General features: G+C 39.0%; 1 protein-coding gene across 5 annotated transcripts in view; it reads right to left on the reverse strand.

The window, feature by feature from the left end:
* Nucleotides 1–3,982: 3,982 nt before the first annotated feature.
* Nucleotides 3,983–16,966, reverse strand: part of susd1 (sushi domain containing 1) — a 35,745-nt gene continuing 22,761 nt past the window's right edge. For all 5 annotated transcript variants that reach the window (XM_062051563.1, XM_062051565.1, XM_062051564.1 and 2 more), the window contains 8 exons: nt 14,718–14,882; nt 13,686–13,780; nt 13,421–13,607; nt 10,805–10,898; nt 9,190–9,445; nt 9,065–9,104; nt 6,698–6,791; nt 3,983–4,080 (listed from right to left, as the gene is read on the reverse strand). In XM_062051563.1, the coding sequence (XP_061907547.1) occupies nt 4,053–4,080; nt 6,698–6,791; nt 9,065–9,104; nt 9,190–9,445; nt 10,805–10,898; nt 13,421–13,607; nt 13,686–13,780; nt 14,718–14,882 (959 nt within the window). In that variant the 3' untranslated portion in view covers nt 3,983–4,052. The remainder of the gene's footprint in view (nt 4,081–6,697; nt 6,792–9,064; nt 9,105–9,189; nt 9,446–10,804; nt 10,899–13,420; nt 13,608–13,685; nt 13,781–14,717; nt 14,883–16,966) is intronic.

Below are 16,966 nucleotides of genomic sequence, written 5' to 3' on the forward strand. Positions count from 1 at the left end.
TACGTCTCATGAGATACTGTCTGTGTAAACACATGTCTTTCCAATCCAACTGTGTACCATCTGATTGGGTAAATAAGCTCTTGTAACCAATTCTCTTTTATTCCTGTTTGAGACTCGGACTTTTCCACTACAAGGTCCAAAAACCAAACCGAACATAACCAAAACAAAACATGATCACACAGACATGACAATCTTCTTGTTATGGGACATTCATCCTCTGCTGTTGCCATTTCTAATATAAAGTAGTGTAAAGTTCTAACTTATATCTCATTATGGAAGTATTAAAAACTACTGGTGTAGTGAGTTTACATTATTCACCCAAGGAACTTTAGTTATTAGAGAGTTCCGGTCGGACGGTTTTTCACGGGACACATTTCCGGTGTTGTTGTTGCACCAGTGAGCCACGGATGAGGAGATGCTGCTCCGTTATTGATTGAAGTAAAGTCTGACGGGGAGAAGACGCTGTCGAAGGTGAGCCACGTAAATAAGACCCGCCCACAAAACGGCGCATCCTGACGCGACTGTCAGAAAGCGACTTGAAGATGATCTGTAAAACATCATCTATGCAACATTTTGACCAAAGAACCACCATTACATGTTATGTAGACCAAAAGGAAGTCTTTTACATTTAGAAAAAAAAATCATAATATCTTTAATGCGCCTTATAATCCGGTACACCTTTTGTATGAAAAAAGACCTGAATAGACCCGGTCATCGGCAGTGCGCCTTATTATGTGGTGCGCCCTATGGTCCAGAAAATACTTTCGATATACCACAGCCATGATCAACAAATTAAAGGCAAAATCATAAAATGATGAGGATGACTTACATACTTACTGCCGCATTACCGGCAGAAAGTCGGACCCGTTTCTAAGGAGGGTTGGACTCCGCCAGGACAGAATTTCTAAGCGCAGTAAGGGTGTTGAGGCGATCCGGTTTGGTTAAAGTTAAGTTAAGTTAAAGTTAAAGTACCAATGATTGTCACACACACACTAGGTGTGGTGAAATGTGTCCTCTGCATTTGACCCATCCCCTTGTTCAACCCCTGGGAGGTGAGGGGAGCAGCATTTTGGGATTTAACCCCCAATTCCAACCCTTGAATTCCAAGCAGGGAGGTAATGGGTCCCATTTTTATAGTTTTTGGTATGACTCGGCTGGGGTTTGAACTCACAACCTACCGGACACTCTAACCACTAGGCTACTGAGTAGGTGGCTACGGGATTAGGTCTCTGCTTTTTGCAGATGATGTGGTCCTGCTGGCTTCATCTGGCCAGGATCTTCAGCTCTCACTGGATCGGTTCGCAGCTGAGTGTGAAGCGACTGGGACGAAAATCAGCACCTCCAAGTCCGAGTCCATGGTTCCCGCCCGGAAAAGGGTGGAGCGCCATCTCCGGGTTGGGAAGGAGATCCTGCCCCAAGTGGAGGAGTTCAAGTACCTCAGGGTCTTGTTCAGGAGTGAGGGAAGACCGGATCGTGAGATCGACAGGCGGATCAATCAGTAATGCGGACCCTGTATCCGACTAAATTACGCGACGTTAACCAGGAATTAGGTTCATGCTGCTCCTCCACATGGAGAGGAGCAAGATGAGGTGGTTCTGGCATCTGGTCAGAATGCCCCCCTGTCACGTCGGGGTTTTCGCAGCTTACTGCGGGGTTCGTTCTCCCGGGATGCAGACGGACCACTCCGGACAAGACGTGCAGGTAGTAACATGATTTATCCATCCATCTTATTCCGCTTATCCGGGCAGCATCCTAAGCAGGGAAGCCCAGACTTTCCTCTCCCCAGCCACTTCGTCCAGCTCTTCCCGGGGGATGTCAAGGCGTTCCCAGGCCAGCCGGGAGACATAGTCTTCCCAACGTGTCTTGGGTCTTCCCCGTGGCCTCCTACCGGTCGGACGTGCCCTAAACACCTCCCTAGGGTGGCTTTCGAGTGGCATCCTGACCAGATGCCCGAACCACCTCATCTGGCTCCTCTCCATGTGGAGGAGCAGCGGCTTTACTTTGAGCTCCTCCCGGATGGCAGAGCTTCTCACCCTATCTCTAAGGGAGAGACCCTCGTTTTGGCCGCTTGTAACCGCGATCTTGTCCTTTCGGTCATAACCCAAAGCTCATGACCATAGGTGAGGATGGGAACGTAGATCGACCGGTAAATTGAGAGCTTTGCCTTCCGGCTCAGCTCCTTCTTCACCACAACGGATCGATACAGCGTCCGCATTACTGAAGACGCCACATCTCACGATCCACTCTTCCCTTACTCATGAACAAGACTCCTACGTACTTGAACTCCTCCACTTGGGGCAGGGTCTCCTCCCCAACCCAGAGATGGCACTCCAGCCTTTTCCGGGCGAGAACCATTGTCGGCAGTAAGTCGGACACGTTAACATGATTTCATTCTCAACAATCAAAAGGAGTACAAAAAACGGAAAACAAGCCGAAGGCCCAACGTGCTGATCGCACTTGGAGCTATCGCTATCACTTGGCATGGACTAGAAACAAGCAAAACGTACGTAGCAGGTTGCATGAAACAAACAATGACGCCAGGCCGACTGACCGTTAAAGGCAGGCTTAAATAATGCCCCTGATTAGTGCTCGGGAAGCAGGTGAGCGGACGAACTCTAATCAGAGACAGGTGGAAATAATAAGTAACCATGGTAACTAAAACAAACAAGGGTGCACAAAAACAGGAACTAATAGAGTACAAAACTAACAGAACATAACAAAACATGATCCGGACCATGGATCATGACACCCCCCTCCTTGGGAACGCCTCGGGATCCCCCGGGAAGAGCTGGGTGAAGTGGCTGGGGGAAGGGAAGTCTGGGCTTCTCTGCTTAGGCTGCCGCACCCGCGACCCGACTTCGGATAAGCGGAAGAAGATGGATGGATGCATCATAAAACCATCCAATGATTTAGAAAAATCTTTCAGTGTCAGTATCAGCAGTACTGTTACTTGGTATAGGACTGTTATCAAATTTGTACACTTTGTAGAAATATACATCTTTCATACCTCATTCATTTTTGTAATAATGTAAACTATATGTTACACCGTTTAACTCAGATTAGTACCGTGTTTTTAAATGTTTATCATTTTATGGCTGAATCAGCTGCAGAGAGTGTCAAACTCCAGCTTTGTGAACCTGTAATTGTCAGGTTCAAACACTGATGACATCTATTAAACAAGACAAGAGGCAAAGAATTAAACAGAGACAGAATTCAATTTGGACTCAATTGAGGAGAGTCGCCTGTACACTGTACCCTTGCGCAATATCTCAGCACGCTCTGGCGAAAGATTGTACTCCTCCTTCTTTATTTGACTTTCTCCGACCACATGACCACAGCTGCTTCCAAAGGGAAGTGGGTCGTAAACAGCGTTGCCTTTGGTTACCGAACAGTTCAAAAGAAGAGGTCGTAAAATAGTTCTAAAAGACATTCGTCAAACAGTTCAAAAAGGAGGTTCAAGAAGAGGTCGCCTGGAGGGGAGTCTGGTCCTGCTTCCTCTCCGCTTTGAAGTCCTTGGGTTAGAACAATATCTTTCTGTTGATTACCATACATGAAAGAAAACAGAACACCTTCATTTTGCTTCCCCCCCCCAACACAGTGGTGTTTTACGAGCCTTACTCTTGGTAGGTTTCAAAGACAGCTTTTGTCTTCTCACCAGACACTCAATGTAACACAAAGTTTTTGTGATAACTTACAAACAATTATTCTAACAGTAATGTTCATTCGCAACAAACATAATGTGCACTTTATTAACACTACGAATGAGAAACAACATCCATCCATCCATCCATTTTCTACCGCTTGTCCCTGTCGGGGTCACGTGGGGTGGGGGGGTTGGTAGCTGGAGCCTATCTCAGCTGCATTCGGGCGGAAGGCGGGGTACACCCTGGACAAGTCGCCACCTCGTCGCAGGGCCAATGAGAAACAACATGATAGTTCAAAATGAATACTGTCATTATATAATAATTCAACAATAATCCCAAAGTGTACAAAAACAGATTTTATTCCAAATAAAAAAAAAAAAAAAAGGACAAAAAAAGCAATATAAGCAGTCATGTTCTTATTTTTTTCCTGAAAAACCTGCAAGACAATTAAGAAAGTTCACTAAAGTGCATCTTAGGCTGGTTATTTACAGACAACTGAATGTATAGCAACTATTACTTATTGATAATAAAGCTAACAATAAAGACAAAATGTAGAGATGTCCGATAATATCGGACTGCCGATAAATGCTTTAAAATGTAATATCGGAAATGATCGGTATCGGTTTCAAAAAGTCAAATTTATTACTTTTTGATACGCCGCTGTGTACACGGACGTAGGGAGAAGTACAGAGCGGCAATAAGGGGGGGTGGCTTGTGCAGCCCTTTGAGACACTTGTGATTTAGGGCTATATAAATAAACATTGATTGATTGATTGATTGATTGAATAAACCTTAAAGGCACTGCCTTTGCGTGCCGGTCCAATCACATAACAGTGTTTCCCATTAACTGCCAAGATACCTGTGGCGGTGGGGGCGTGGCTATGGGCGTGACTATGGGCGTGGTCACCATTACATCATCGAGTAATTTGCATAATTTACTACAATGATTGGATTTTCTCTAAAAAGGCTCAAAAAATGTATACTTACTAATTAATAGGGATGTCCGATAATGGCTTTTTGCCGATATCCGATATGCCGATATTGTTCAACTCTTTAATTACCGATACCGATATCAACCGATACCGATATCAACCGATATATACAGTCGTGGAATTAACACATTATTATGCCTAATTTGGACAACCAGGTATGGTGAAGATAAGGTACTTTTTAAAAAAATGAATCAAATAAAATAAGATCAATAAATTAAAAACATTTTCTTGAATAAAAAAGAAAGTAAAACAATATAAAAACAGTTAAATAGAAACTAGTAATTAATGAAAATTTGTAAAATTAACTGTTAAAGGTTAGTATTATTAGTGGACCAGCAGCACGCACAATCATGTGTGCTTACGGACTGTATCCCTTGCAGACTGTATTGATATATATTGATATATAATGTAGGAACCAGAATATTAATAACAGAAAGAAACAACCCTTTTGTGTGAATGAGTGTAAATGGGGGAGGGAGGTTTTTTGGGTTGGTGCACTAATTGTAAGTGTATCTTGTGTTTTTTATTTTTATGTGGATTTAATAAAATAAAAAAAATAAAAAATAAAAAAAAACAAAAAACGATACTGATAATAAAAAAAACGATACCGATAATTTCCGATATTACATTTGAACACATTTATCGGCCGATAATATCGGCAGACCGATATTATCGGACATCTCTACTAATTAATAATAACAGTTTTGTTTTAAACGTCCATCCATCCATCCATCCATTTTACAATATAATTACAACACTTTATGTACATATTTATATACAGATTTGAACAATAAGTTATTCACTGAAATATATTTATTAATTGTGGTTCTTACAAAAAATATATCTTATAAAATATAAAAGCTAAAATGTCTCAAAGCTCTGCCCCTTTAATTAGTGCATACTAAATCATTTAACTTTAGCCTACTACTACAACCATATTATTTACCAGCAACATAAAGTGAAACAGAGGCAGAGGTGTCCTGCCACAGTCAGTAACAAATAAACAGAAAACAGTAGTGGTGGTAGATAGACACAGAGCTTCATCAAACATCTGATCCACTGAACAAAGAGCCCCAAAAATCTTGAACTTTAGACTGCCATCAGTTTTACTCCCTACACTTAACCATGTGTTTCCTTCTGCCTGCAGACTTTGCACCCTTTGTTATATACACATGTTGTGTTTCTAATATAAATACATTTAATAAAGTCAAATACAAATAAGGCAACAAGAGAAGTATCCTGCACTTCTCTTTTGTAAAGTAAATCTGAACAGCCGATATGGGCATCTACATCAACTATATGATTTGCCTGAGAAGCTGGAGAGGACAAAAAAAAACAAAAACAAAAAAAACAATTTTTTAATTATTATTATTTTTTATTTTTTTTATTTGTGGCGGACGTAATTCTTTCGTGGCGGGCCGCCACAAATAAATGAATGTTTGGGAAACCCTGCATAATATCTACGGCTTTTCACACACACAAGTGAATGCCATCCATACTTGGTCAACAGCCATACAGGCCACACTGAGGGTGTCCGTATAAACAACTTTCACACTGTTACAAATATGCGCCACACTGTGAACCCACACCAAACAAGACTGACAAAACACATTTCGGCAGAACATCCGCACCGTAACACAACATAAACACAACAGAACAAATACCCAGAACCCCTTGCAGCACTGACTCTTCCGGGACGCTACAATATACACCCCCCGCTAACCCCCTGCTGTTTTGAGGCATGTTAAAAAAAAAAAATGCACTTTGTGACTTCAATAATAAATGTGGCTTTTTTTTTTCCATAACTTGAGTTGATTTATTTTGGAAAACCTTGTTACATTGTTTAATGCATCCAGCGGGGCATCTCAACAAAAATTAGGCATAATAATGTGTCAATTCCACGACTGTATATATCGGTTGATATCGGAATTGGTAATTAAGAGTTGGACAATATCGGAATATCGGCAAAAAAGCCATTATCGGACATCTCTAACAAAAAGTCATACCCCACTATGTATTTCAAAAAAATAAAAGGTCTTATTGGGTAATAATCCTTCTTACCAGGTGTAAGCATGTCCCAGCGAAGCAGCTAAGGCTATAAGTCCGACTGTGGCCGCAGCACACAGCGATGAAACCTTCACAACGTAGGATGTGCCTGGAAGAAAATATAACATTTTCATTGCAACACACGGTGGTACCGTACAGTATATTCTATACATTCATGCACCGGTCCTTGTTTGAAAAACATTCTTCAGAAAAAAGACAGCTTGGCGCATGTTGGTGCATGGAATAGTGAGAGTGTAGTATTGTGTGCATTGGACTGTACTAATGCAAAAGGAAAAAACATGTAAAGGGACTGCATTCAACACGAAATAGGAAATAGACGTAACAAAATAAGAGCACAGGAACTAATGGAAAATGTCCCTGCAGAGCATGACAAAAGAACAAGAGTGCGCCAGCACTTTGATAAAGAAGGTGAGAAGCACTTTTACGTTCAAGAAAGAGCTCATAGCAAAGTACGCTCGCCATTTTTTTTCTCCCAACAAGAGTCTTCCATAAAGGTAAAAGTGATGTTCAATGTTTATTTGTACATTTAATTCGCCATTTATATTTATTTTGCATTGTTTTCAGCTTGTAAAACCTACAAAACTCAAATGGCGAATGGTAAATAAAAACAGAATACAATGATTTGCAAATCCTTTTCAACCTATATTCAATTGAATGGACTGCAAAGACAAGATATTTAACGTTCGAACAGGAAAACGTTGTTATTTTTTGCAAATATTAGCTCATTTGGAATTTGATGCCAGCGACATGTTTCAACAAAAAGGCTGGCACAAGTGGCAAAAAAGACTGAGGAAGTAGAAAACATGCTCATCAAACACTTATTTGGAACATCTCACAAGTGAACAGGCTAATTGGGAACAGGTGGGTGCCATGATTGGGTATAAAAGCAGCTTCCATGAGATGCTCAGTCATTCACAAACAAGGACGGGGCGAGGGTCACCACTTTGTCAACAAATGCGTGAGAAAATTGTCCAACAGTTTAAGAACAACATTTCTCAACCAGCTATTGCAAGGAATTTAAGGATTTCACCATCTACGGTTTGTAATATAATCAAAAGGTTCGGAGAATCTGGAGAAATCACTGCATGTAAGCGATGATATTACGGACCTTGGATCCCTCAGGCGGTACTGCATCAAAAAGCGACATCAGTGTGTAAAGGATATCACCACATGGGCTCAGGAACACTTCAGAAAACCACTGTCAGTAACTACAGTTGGTCGCTACATCTGTAAGTACAAGTTAAAACTCTACTATGCAAAGCCAAAGCCATTTATCAACAACACCCAGAAACGCCGCCGGCTTCACTGGGCCCGAGCTCATCTAAGATGGACTGATGCAAAGTGGAAAAGTGTTCTGTGGTCTGACGTGTCCACATTTCAAATTATTTTTGGAAACTGTGAACGCTGTGTCCTCCGGAACAAAGAGGAAAAGAACCATCCGGATTGTTCTAGGCGCAAAGTTGAAAAGCCAGCATCTGTGATGGTATGGGGGTGTATTAGTGCCCAAGGCATGGGTAACTTACACATCTGTGAAGGCACCATTAATGCTGAAAGGTACATACAGGTTTTGGAACAACATACAAAGCAACGTTATCATGGACGCCCCTGCTTATTTCAGCAAGACAATGCCAAGCCACGGGTTACAACAGCGTGGCTTCGTAGTAAAAGAGTGCGGGTACTAGACTGGCCTGCCTGTAGTCCAGACCTGTCTCCCGTTGAAAATATGTGGCGCATTATGAAGCCTAAAATACCACAACGGAGACCCCCGGACTGTTGAACAACTTAAGATGTACATCAAGCAAGAATGGGAAACGTTCCCAAACGTTTCCTGAGTGTTGTTAAAAGGAAAGGCCATGTAACACAGTGGTAAAAATGCCCCTGTGCCAACTTTTTTGCAATGTGTTGCTGCCATTAAATTCTAAATTAATGATTATTTGCAAAAAAAGGGAAGTTTCTCAGTTGGAACATTAAATATCTTGTCTTTGCAGTCTATTCAATTGAATATAAGTTGAAAAGGATTTGCAAATCATTGTGTTCTGTTTTTATGTACGATTTACACAACATGTCAACTTCACTGGTTTTGGGTTTTGTATAATCAGTCTTGATTAAATGTGTTTTAGGGCAATATTTCTGGGTATCGGAAACGGATTGGTTCGCTTTACATGATTTCTTATGGGAAAAATGGCTGATTCGTTTTTTCGTTTAACATTTTAGAATGGATTACCCAAAAACCGAGGTACTGTGCCACTGTGTTTTAACATTGTTATGTCAAATCTTACAATTCGGATTCTTTTCGCATGTATAAGATAAAACTTGGTGTTAAAAGACCACAGACACACAGGATGTTGTTCAAGTCGTTACCTGTTACTTTGGCCCAAAGGACACAGGAGCTTTTTAAATCCTGGGTATAAGAAATAATTATAACGTTCAAAATGTACTTCGTCAGTCAATAAATGTTCATTTTTGCAAACTGTGATTGCCCTTACCTTGTTCCACCGGCTAACAACTCGCAAGACCACATAGTAGTTTCTGCCTTTCTCCAGAGGAGCATTGAAGAAGCCTCCGCGATAGAAGCCGTCTCCAACAGTGAAGTTCACATCTGCTCCGACATGGCTGATGTGCATCTGAGCTGCTATGTGCCTTTTCAAGGAATCCTGTTTGCTCAAAGCGTCTCCATTCGCAGGAGAGGAGCAGTCAAACGTCATCATGCCGTCTATGGGAAGTACAAAGACTTGGTACAAACTGTCAAAAAAAGAAAAGAAAATGACAAGACTTAACATCCATCTCAGAGCAACATGTTTATATAGATAATGGAGATAAGACAGTGTATCAGTGCACATGCTGATAATGTTCATAGGCTACATGTTCTGACTTCCTGCACGCTACCATCTAGAGCAGTGGTCGCCAAAATCCGACCCACGGGAAGTCCCAAGTTTAAAAAAATAAAAAATAAAAAATAATATATATATTTTTTTTAATCAAGTTTAAAAAATATATATATATATTATTATTAGAAATTTTTTTAACTATTTAAAAAAAAAAAAATCTGTCCTTTCTAATCCATTTTCTACCGTTTGTTACTCTCTGTGTCTCCTAGCCGCTCAGGAAAATCATATAGTCTAAAATGCATTTTTCCATCGATAACGTGACATTATCGGCCAAGTCATCGGCACTCATTCGGTCAATTAGTGAGCGAGGAATATATATATATATATATATATATATATATATATATATATATATATATATATATATATATATATATATATATATATATATATATATATATGTATATACACATATATATATATATATATATATATATATATATATATATATATATATATATATATATATATATATATATATATATATATATATATATATATATATATATATATATATATATATATATATATATATATGTATAGTAACACTTTATTATGGGGAACATATGCACCATTAACTAGTTGCTTAAAACATGCAAATTAGTAACATATTGGCTCTTAATTAGTCATTATTATGTACTTATTAAGTACTTATTCTGCATGGCCTTATTATACAACCAGTAAGCCATTAACTAAGTCTTCCCTAACCCTAACCCTAACCCTACCCCTAACCCTAACCCCAACCCCAACCCTAACCCTACCCCTAACCCTAACCCCAACCCAAACCTAATCCTAACCCTAATCCCAACCCTAACCCTCACCCTCACCCTAATCCTAACCCTAAACCTAACCCTAAACCTAATCCTAATCCTAACCCTATGTTAATAAGCAATTAATTAATGGTTAATTAGTTGCTTAAAACATGCAAATTAGTAACATATTGGCTCTTAATTAGTCAATATTAAGTACTTATTAGGTACTTATTCTGCATGGCCTTATTATACAACCAGTAAGCCATTAAATAAGTCTTCCCTAACCCTCCCCCTACCCCTCCCCCTAACCCTAACCTCAAACCTAACCCCAACCCTAACCCTCACCCTCACCTTCACCTTCACCCAAATAGACCCCCTTTCTTTTCTTTTCTCCTCTGCGGAGATGTGGAAATGTGGAGAATGTTAAGCGCTGTGAATACTTTGGGGATACTTGCTGTTACCTTATTGGGTCGAGAGTACTGGGTGACCTGTGCAGCCTCAAATTCGGTGCAGGAGAGTCATATTCTCTGTAGTGGACATCTGGTACAGGTGGTGCTGTCAAATAGTAGCATGCATGTACATTAGTCATCAATCCAATATAACTGTCAGTATTTCCATACTGAGATTCCCACATGGGAATTTAGTTGGAAATTGGACTACACTAGTTGAAGAGAACCCTACAGTGTCCCAATTGTATCTCTCTCTTATTGCCTCACTAGGCTGTTTGACTGACACAAAATAGGGGCAGATGGGCATTGAGACTCTGGCTAGAGAGCCATCAAAAACAGCATGATAAGGATTACATACATTTGACACACCACTTTATTCAAACGCATTAGTGTTGTCCCGATACCAATATTTAGGTACTGGTACCAAAATGTATTTCGATACTTTTCGGTACTTTTCGATACTTTTCTAAATAAAGGGGACCACAAGAAATGGCATTATTGGCTTTATTTTAACAACAAATCTTAGGGTACATTAAACATATGTTTATTATTGCAGTTAAGTCCTTAAATAAAATAGTGAACATACTAGACAACTTGTCTTTTAGTAGTAAGTAAACAAACAAAGACTCCTAATTTAGTCTGCTGACATATGCAGTAACATATTGTGTCATTTATACACCTATTATTTTGTCAACATTATTAAGGACAGGAAAATGAATTATTAATCTACTTGTTCATTTACTGTTAAAATCTGCTTACTTTCTCTTTTATGTATTTTTATTTTATTTTATTTTTTATGTATTTTTATTTTTATGTATTTTATGTATTTTTATCTATTTATCTATGTTCTTGTGTTTTTATGTGTTATTATGAGTTTGCACTAAATTAGTTTTGCATACAATTTCGTTGTACAATGTAGAATGACAATAAAGATATATTCTATTTTAACATGTTCTATCTACACTGCTGTTAAAATGTAATCATCACTTATTCTTCGGTTGTTTGATACTTTACATTAGTTTTTGGATGATAACACACATATCGATCCGATACCAAGTCGTTACAGGATCATACATTGGTCATATTCAAAGTCCTCATGTGTCCGAGGACATATTTCCTGAGTTTATAAACATAATATCAATGAAAACAAAATAAAAAATAGCAATGTAATCACAGTACAAAATCGACTAGATACGCTCCTGTACTTGGTATCATTACAGTGGATGTTAGGTGTAGATCCACCAATGGCGTTTGATTATATTGTAGCGTCCCGGAAGAGTTGGTGCTGCAGGGAATTCTGGGAATTTGTTCTGAAGTGTTTATGTTGTGTTGCGGTGCAAATATTCTCCCGAAATGTGTTTGCCATTGTTGTTTAGTGTGGTTTCACTATATGGCACAGGTTTATGACAGTGTTGGCGTTGTTCATACGGCCACCCTTAGTGTGACATGTATGGCTGTTGAGTAAGTGTGTTCAAAGTTAAGATGGTAGATGGGTATTGATCTGACATATTGGAATATGAAAGAAGATTTTGTGATGCTAAAAAAATATTGATGTAATCATAGTATCGACTAGATACTGTCACGGCCAGGGCACATTCGCCCTTATTTTTGCGTCCTGATGAGTGCGCTGCGGGCCACGCCCACAGGCGCTCTCTCTATCCGTTGCGGGCGTGCCTCTTCGCGCCAGCAGACAATCTGCAATCTGCGCACCTGCCCTTGATGAAGGAGCTGCCTTCATAAGCCTGCTCAACCTGCCATCCCGGGCCGGAATATAGTCTTCTGTTGGTGTTCAGTAAGCGATCATCTGATGCTTGATGCAACTCTCGCTTTATGCTCTCTCTCTGTCCTGATCTCTGTGCTTTTCCTGCGTTGATTGTCGTGTCCTCCCTAACCCCGCAGTTCCCTGTGTTCATCCCCGAGTCTAGCTGTGCGCCTTGTGCTCCCGGATCTTCCCTGCCTCCCTCGCGGTTTCTGGTTCTCGACTCCTCGCCTGCCCCCGGACTACGACGACTCGCTCCTGCCCCTGGACAACTCTGCCTGCCTTGCCCTTGTCGGACTGCACCGCTCCTCTCAACACGCACCTCCAACATTTACGGTAAAACGCTCCAGTTAAATACTACACATAGTCTTACACCATACACACTCTTGGATTTTGTCACACTCCATTTCTTCAGATTAGTTTATTAGTTAGTATTGTTTAGCATTATTATATATATTGACTATATATATATATAAAAATTATTGAACAATACTTCCCCTTTGTGTCTGTTGCCGTCATCTCCCTTAGTCCAACCATAACAGATACGCTCCTGTACTTGGTATAATTACAGTGGATGTCAGGTGTAGATCCACCAATGGTGTTTGTTTACATTGTGACGGCGGTGTAGTGAAGCATGTTTAGCTATTCCTCGTGCTGCAGTGATGATACTTGTAAGAAACGTACTTTATATGCGGAGGTAGGGGACCAGTACTTTTTATTAGTATCACAGTACTATACTAATACCGGTATACCGTACAACCCTAATACGCATTAACTTTTACTAAAAAGCGGTTGATTTGGAAAAAGTCTGTCAGTAGAATAGCTATGTCCTGAGAGATGATGATGGTAACAATCCTGTCCCGTCGTACCTGGTAAACTGGTGTTAGTGGTGATGGTGGCTGTGAACCCAGCGGACATGGCAGTGATTGAGATGCTGTAGTTTGTGGCTGGAAGCAAACTCAGGCAGACTTTCAGCCACTCTGCCTGAGAGCTCAGAATCTGCTTCCTTTTTTCAAGAAAGGTTCTGTCGTAGTCTCTGGATCCCACGTAGAACACCTAAAGACTCAAAGCTTGTATTAATGTAGACTGCCGACACAGGCTCAGTCATACCTGACGAGCAACAACTTGTGTCACCTTGTAGATTTCTGTATCTTCTTCGTACTTCTCTGCTCTCCATTGGACACATTTTTCATCGGAAACATTGAGATGATCGATGGGTGGCTTGATTTCTGTGAGCGATATTACAACATTAATATCTCACCTTTCAATTGTCAACACAACTTCAATTAGTGCCTGAGAATGTTCTCAATCATCCAGGCTGTTGTATTCTCAGGGCATGGAATCAATCGCAACTGGACTGGTCAGATTGACCAAGACAGGGGTGTCAAAGTCAAGGCCTGAATGACCTATGATATCTGATTAGTATTAGAACCGGCCCACAGGCCACGGCCGCCTGCTGCTGTTTTGCACGCACCAATACTCCATCGGTGTTGGCGCTAGGAATTTTCAAAACGGGGTCCCAGGGACCCCATCAAGTCAATTTTACATTTTTGAGGTCCCACTTTTTTGTAAGCGTTTTGAAAACAAATGATACTGTCAGAACGTGGAGTTTTGCGCAGCTTACTGCGAGGATTGTTTTCCCGGGATGCAATCGGACTAGACCGGGCAACGGTAGAAGGTGAGAACATGATTTAATCTTGACTCAAAAAATTCCACGAAGTACAAAACAAAAAGGCGCACAAGGCGAAGACACAAACTTGGCGCAGGGAACAAAACTAACACTTTAACGTAAACTATGAACATAAAACAAAACACAATTACTGTGGCATGAAAAGATCAACAATAACTATGGCATGGACAGAGTAATGTTGCCAGCCCGACTAACTGACAACGACAGGCTTAAATAATAATCTCCTGATTAGAACAGGTGCGTGCATAAGGCAGGTGAAACTAATGAGTAGTCATGGAAACCAAAACAAAAAAGAGTGCACAAAAACAGGAACTAGTGGAGTCCAAAAACCAACAGAACATAACCAAACAAAACATGATCTAGTTACATTTGACAACCAAGACCGTTCATAACAGAAAACAAAATGGCAATAAGTGTAGGTAAACAATATCGCAAATAACAATGTATTAACAATATGACCACGGAGTGCACCTTACCTATGCATTGGAGAGTGGCCGTCTGCCACACCCCAGAGCTGCTGCACAGGGAGATGTTGCTGCCCCTCCAACTGTGATATCCATTTGCACAGCGATGGACCACAACACTTCTGTTGTTCCACACCACATCTGAATGGGCGAGCAAGGGGACCGGGCCACATTTTGCTGGGGAAAAAAACAACGGCACTGATTGATAACAGATAGCAGCAAACATCCATTTGTAAAATATATTCTTATTCTTCCACTGGAACACACAAACAGATTCAAATGTATTGTTTTGTGCACATATCGGGTCAAGGAAAGAATATGAAACACAGAATTAAACAGATATTCTCTCTATGACAAATACAGACTTGCACAGCCAGAATGACATTTTTGCAGTGGTCCCTGACCTTTTTTGCACCACCGACCGGTTTAATATAGGAATTATTTTTTTGTGCAAGATAAATACAGCAAAATTAAGTGCATGAAAAATACAACTTACTATAACGCTGAATTAGTGGGAGCTCTGGGCTTGTTTCTTTGCAATGAGATGCAGATGGAAATCAGCCTTTGGCTACAATCTGTCACTTTTATATTTAATATGTTCATTAAAGTGCATTGTATCATGTCACAGAGTTATAACAAATGGCAACTTCCTATGAGGAGTTTTATTGCACATCTATAAACAAGCTTACTGGTGTGTCTAGTGCACAGGTGTCAAACTCAAGGCCCGCGGGCCAGATCTGGCCCTCCACGTCATTTTATATGGTCTCGAAATAATGTGTCAATAAAATACCTTATATTTTCTTTCTTTACTTTCTTATTTTCCTTACTAACGGTATTTAGGGTTTTTTTTCTAGTTTGACAGGGGGGAAAAAATAGTGTCCAATATTGCAACAAATATTATATTATCTAACTTTGCTGGTCAAAATCCAAATAAATACTTAAATATCTGCTGAACTTATGATTTCGAAGCAAGTTATCCACCAAATTGTACACTATGCAAATGACCAATGGATTTTTTACAGAGCCCCTAAAGGGACATGGGGGACATTTTTTTAAAAATAATTTTTATTTTTATTTTTATTTTTTTAGACATGTATCTCGTGCGCACGAGATACATGTCTAAAAAAAAACACTTTTTATAAAGTTATAAAAAAATAAATGTATAATTTTTAAATTTTTTTTTTAGACATGTATCTTGTGCGCGTGAGAAACTTTCTCGTGCGCAGGAAAAACTTTTTATAAAGTTATAAAAAAAAAAAAATTTTTTTTTTTTTTTAGACATGTATCTCGTGCGCACAAGAAACTTTCTCGTGTGCACGAGAAACTTTTTATAAAGTTATAAAAAAATAAATAAACATTTTTATAATTTTTTATTTTATATTTTTTTTAAACATGTATCTCGTGTGCACAAGAAAGTTTCTCGTGCGCACGAGATACATGTCTAAAAAAAAATAAAATAAAAAAAAATATTATAAAATATTTTTTTCCCCCCATGTCCCTTTAGGGGCTCCGTAGATTTTACTGTAAAATTAGGGAGTTAGTTTTTTTTACAGCATACTATACTTTAAGTTGAAAAAAAAATGACCAATGTTTGTTTTTTTACAGTAAAATTCTGTCGACTGAGCTGTCATTTGTTTATTTTTTTACTGTAAAATCCACGGTTGATGATTTTATGGTAGCACATTTTATTATGGTAAAAAAAAACTGGCAGCTGAGTCGCCAAAATAAAATTAAACAGCGGTACTGTATTTCTATTTTACGGAGCCCCTAAAGGGACATGGAGGAAAAAAATTGTTTTTAATATATATATTTTTTAGACATGTATCTCGTGCGCACGAGAAACTTTTTATAAAGTTATAAAAAAATTAATTAAAAAAATATTTTTATTTTTCATTTTTTTAGATATGTAGCTCTTGCTATTATTTTTTTTTCATGTCTAAAAAAAATAAAAAATAAAAATTAATTATAAATTTTTTAAATTTTTTTTTGATAACTTTATAAAAGTTTCTCGTGCGCACGAGATACATGTCTAAAAAAAAAAATTATAAAAATAAATCATACATTTTTTTTTTTCCCCCATGTCCCTTTAGGGACTCCGTACTTTTTACAATATGTTGTAAAAATAATAATAATTAAAAAAAACACACACCATATATTTTACAGTAAAAGTCTGGCAACTTTTTTTTCTGTAAAAAACAGTGGTAAAATCTGCAGATTTTTTTTTACGCTTTACGTAAGACATTTAAAAAAAAATTTTTCAA

The sequence above is a fragment of the Entelurus aequoreus genome, linkage group LG06 (genome assembly GCF_033978785.1).
Source record: "Entelurus aequoreus isolate RoL-2023_Sb linkage group LG06, RoL_Eaeq_v1.1, whole genome shotgun sequence".
NCBI lineage: Eukaryota > Metazoa > Chordata > Actinopteri > Syngnathiformes > Syngnathidae > Entelurus > Entelurus aequoreus.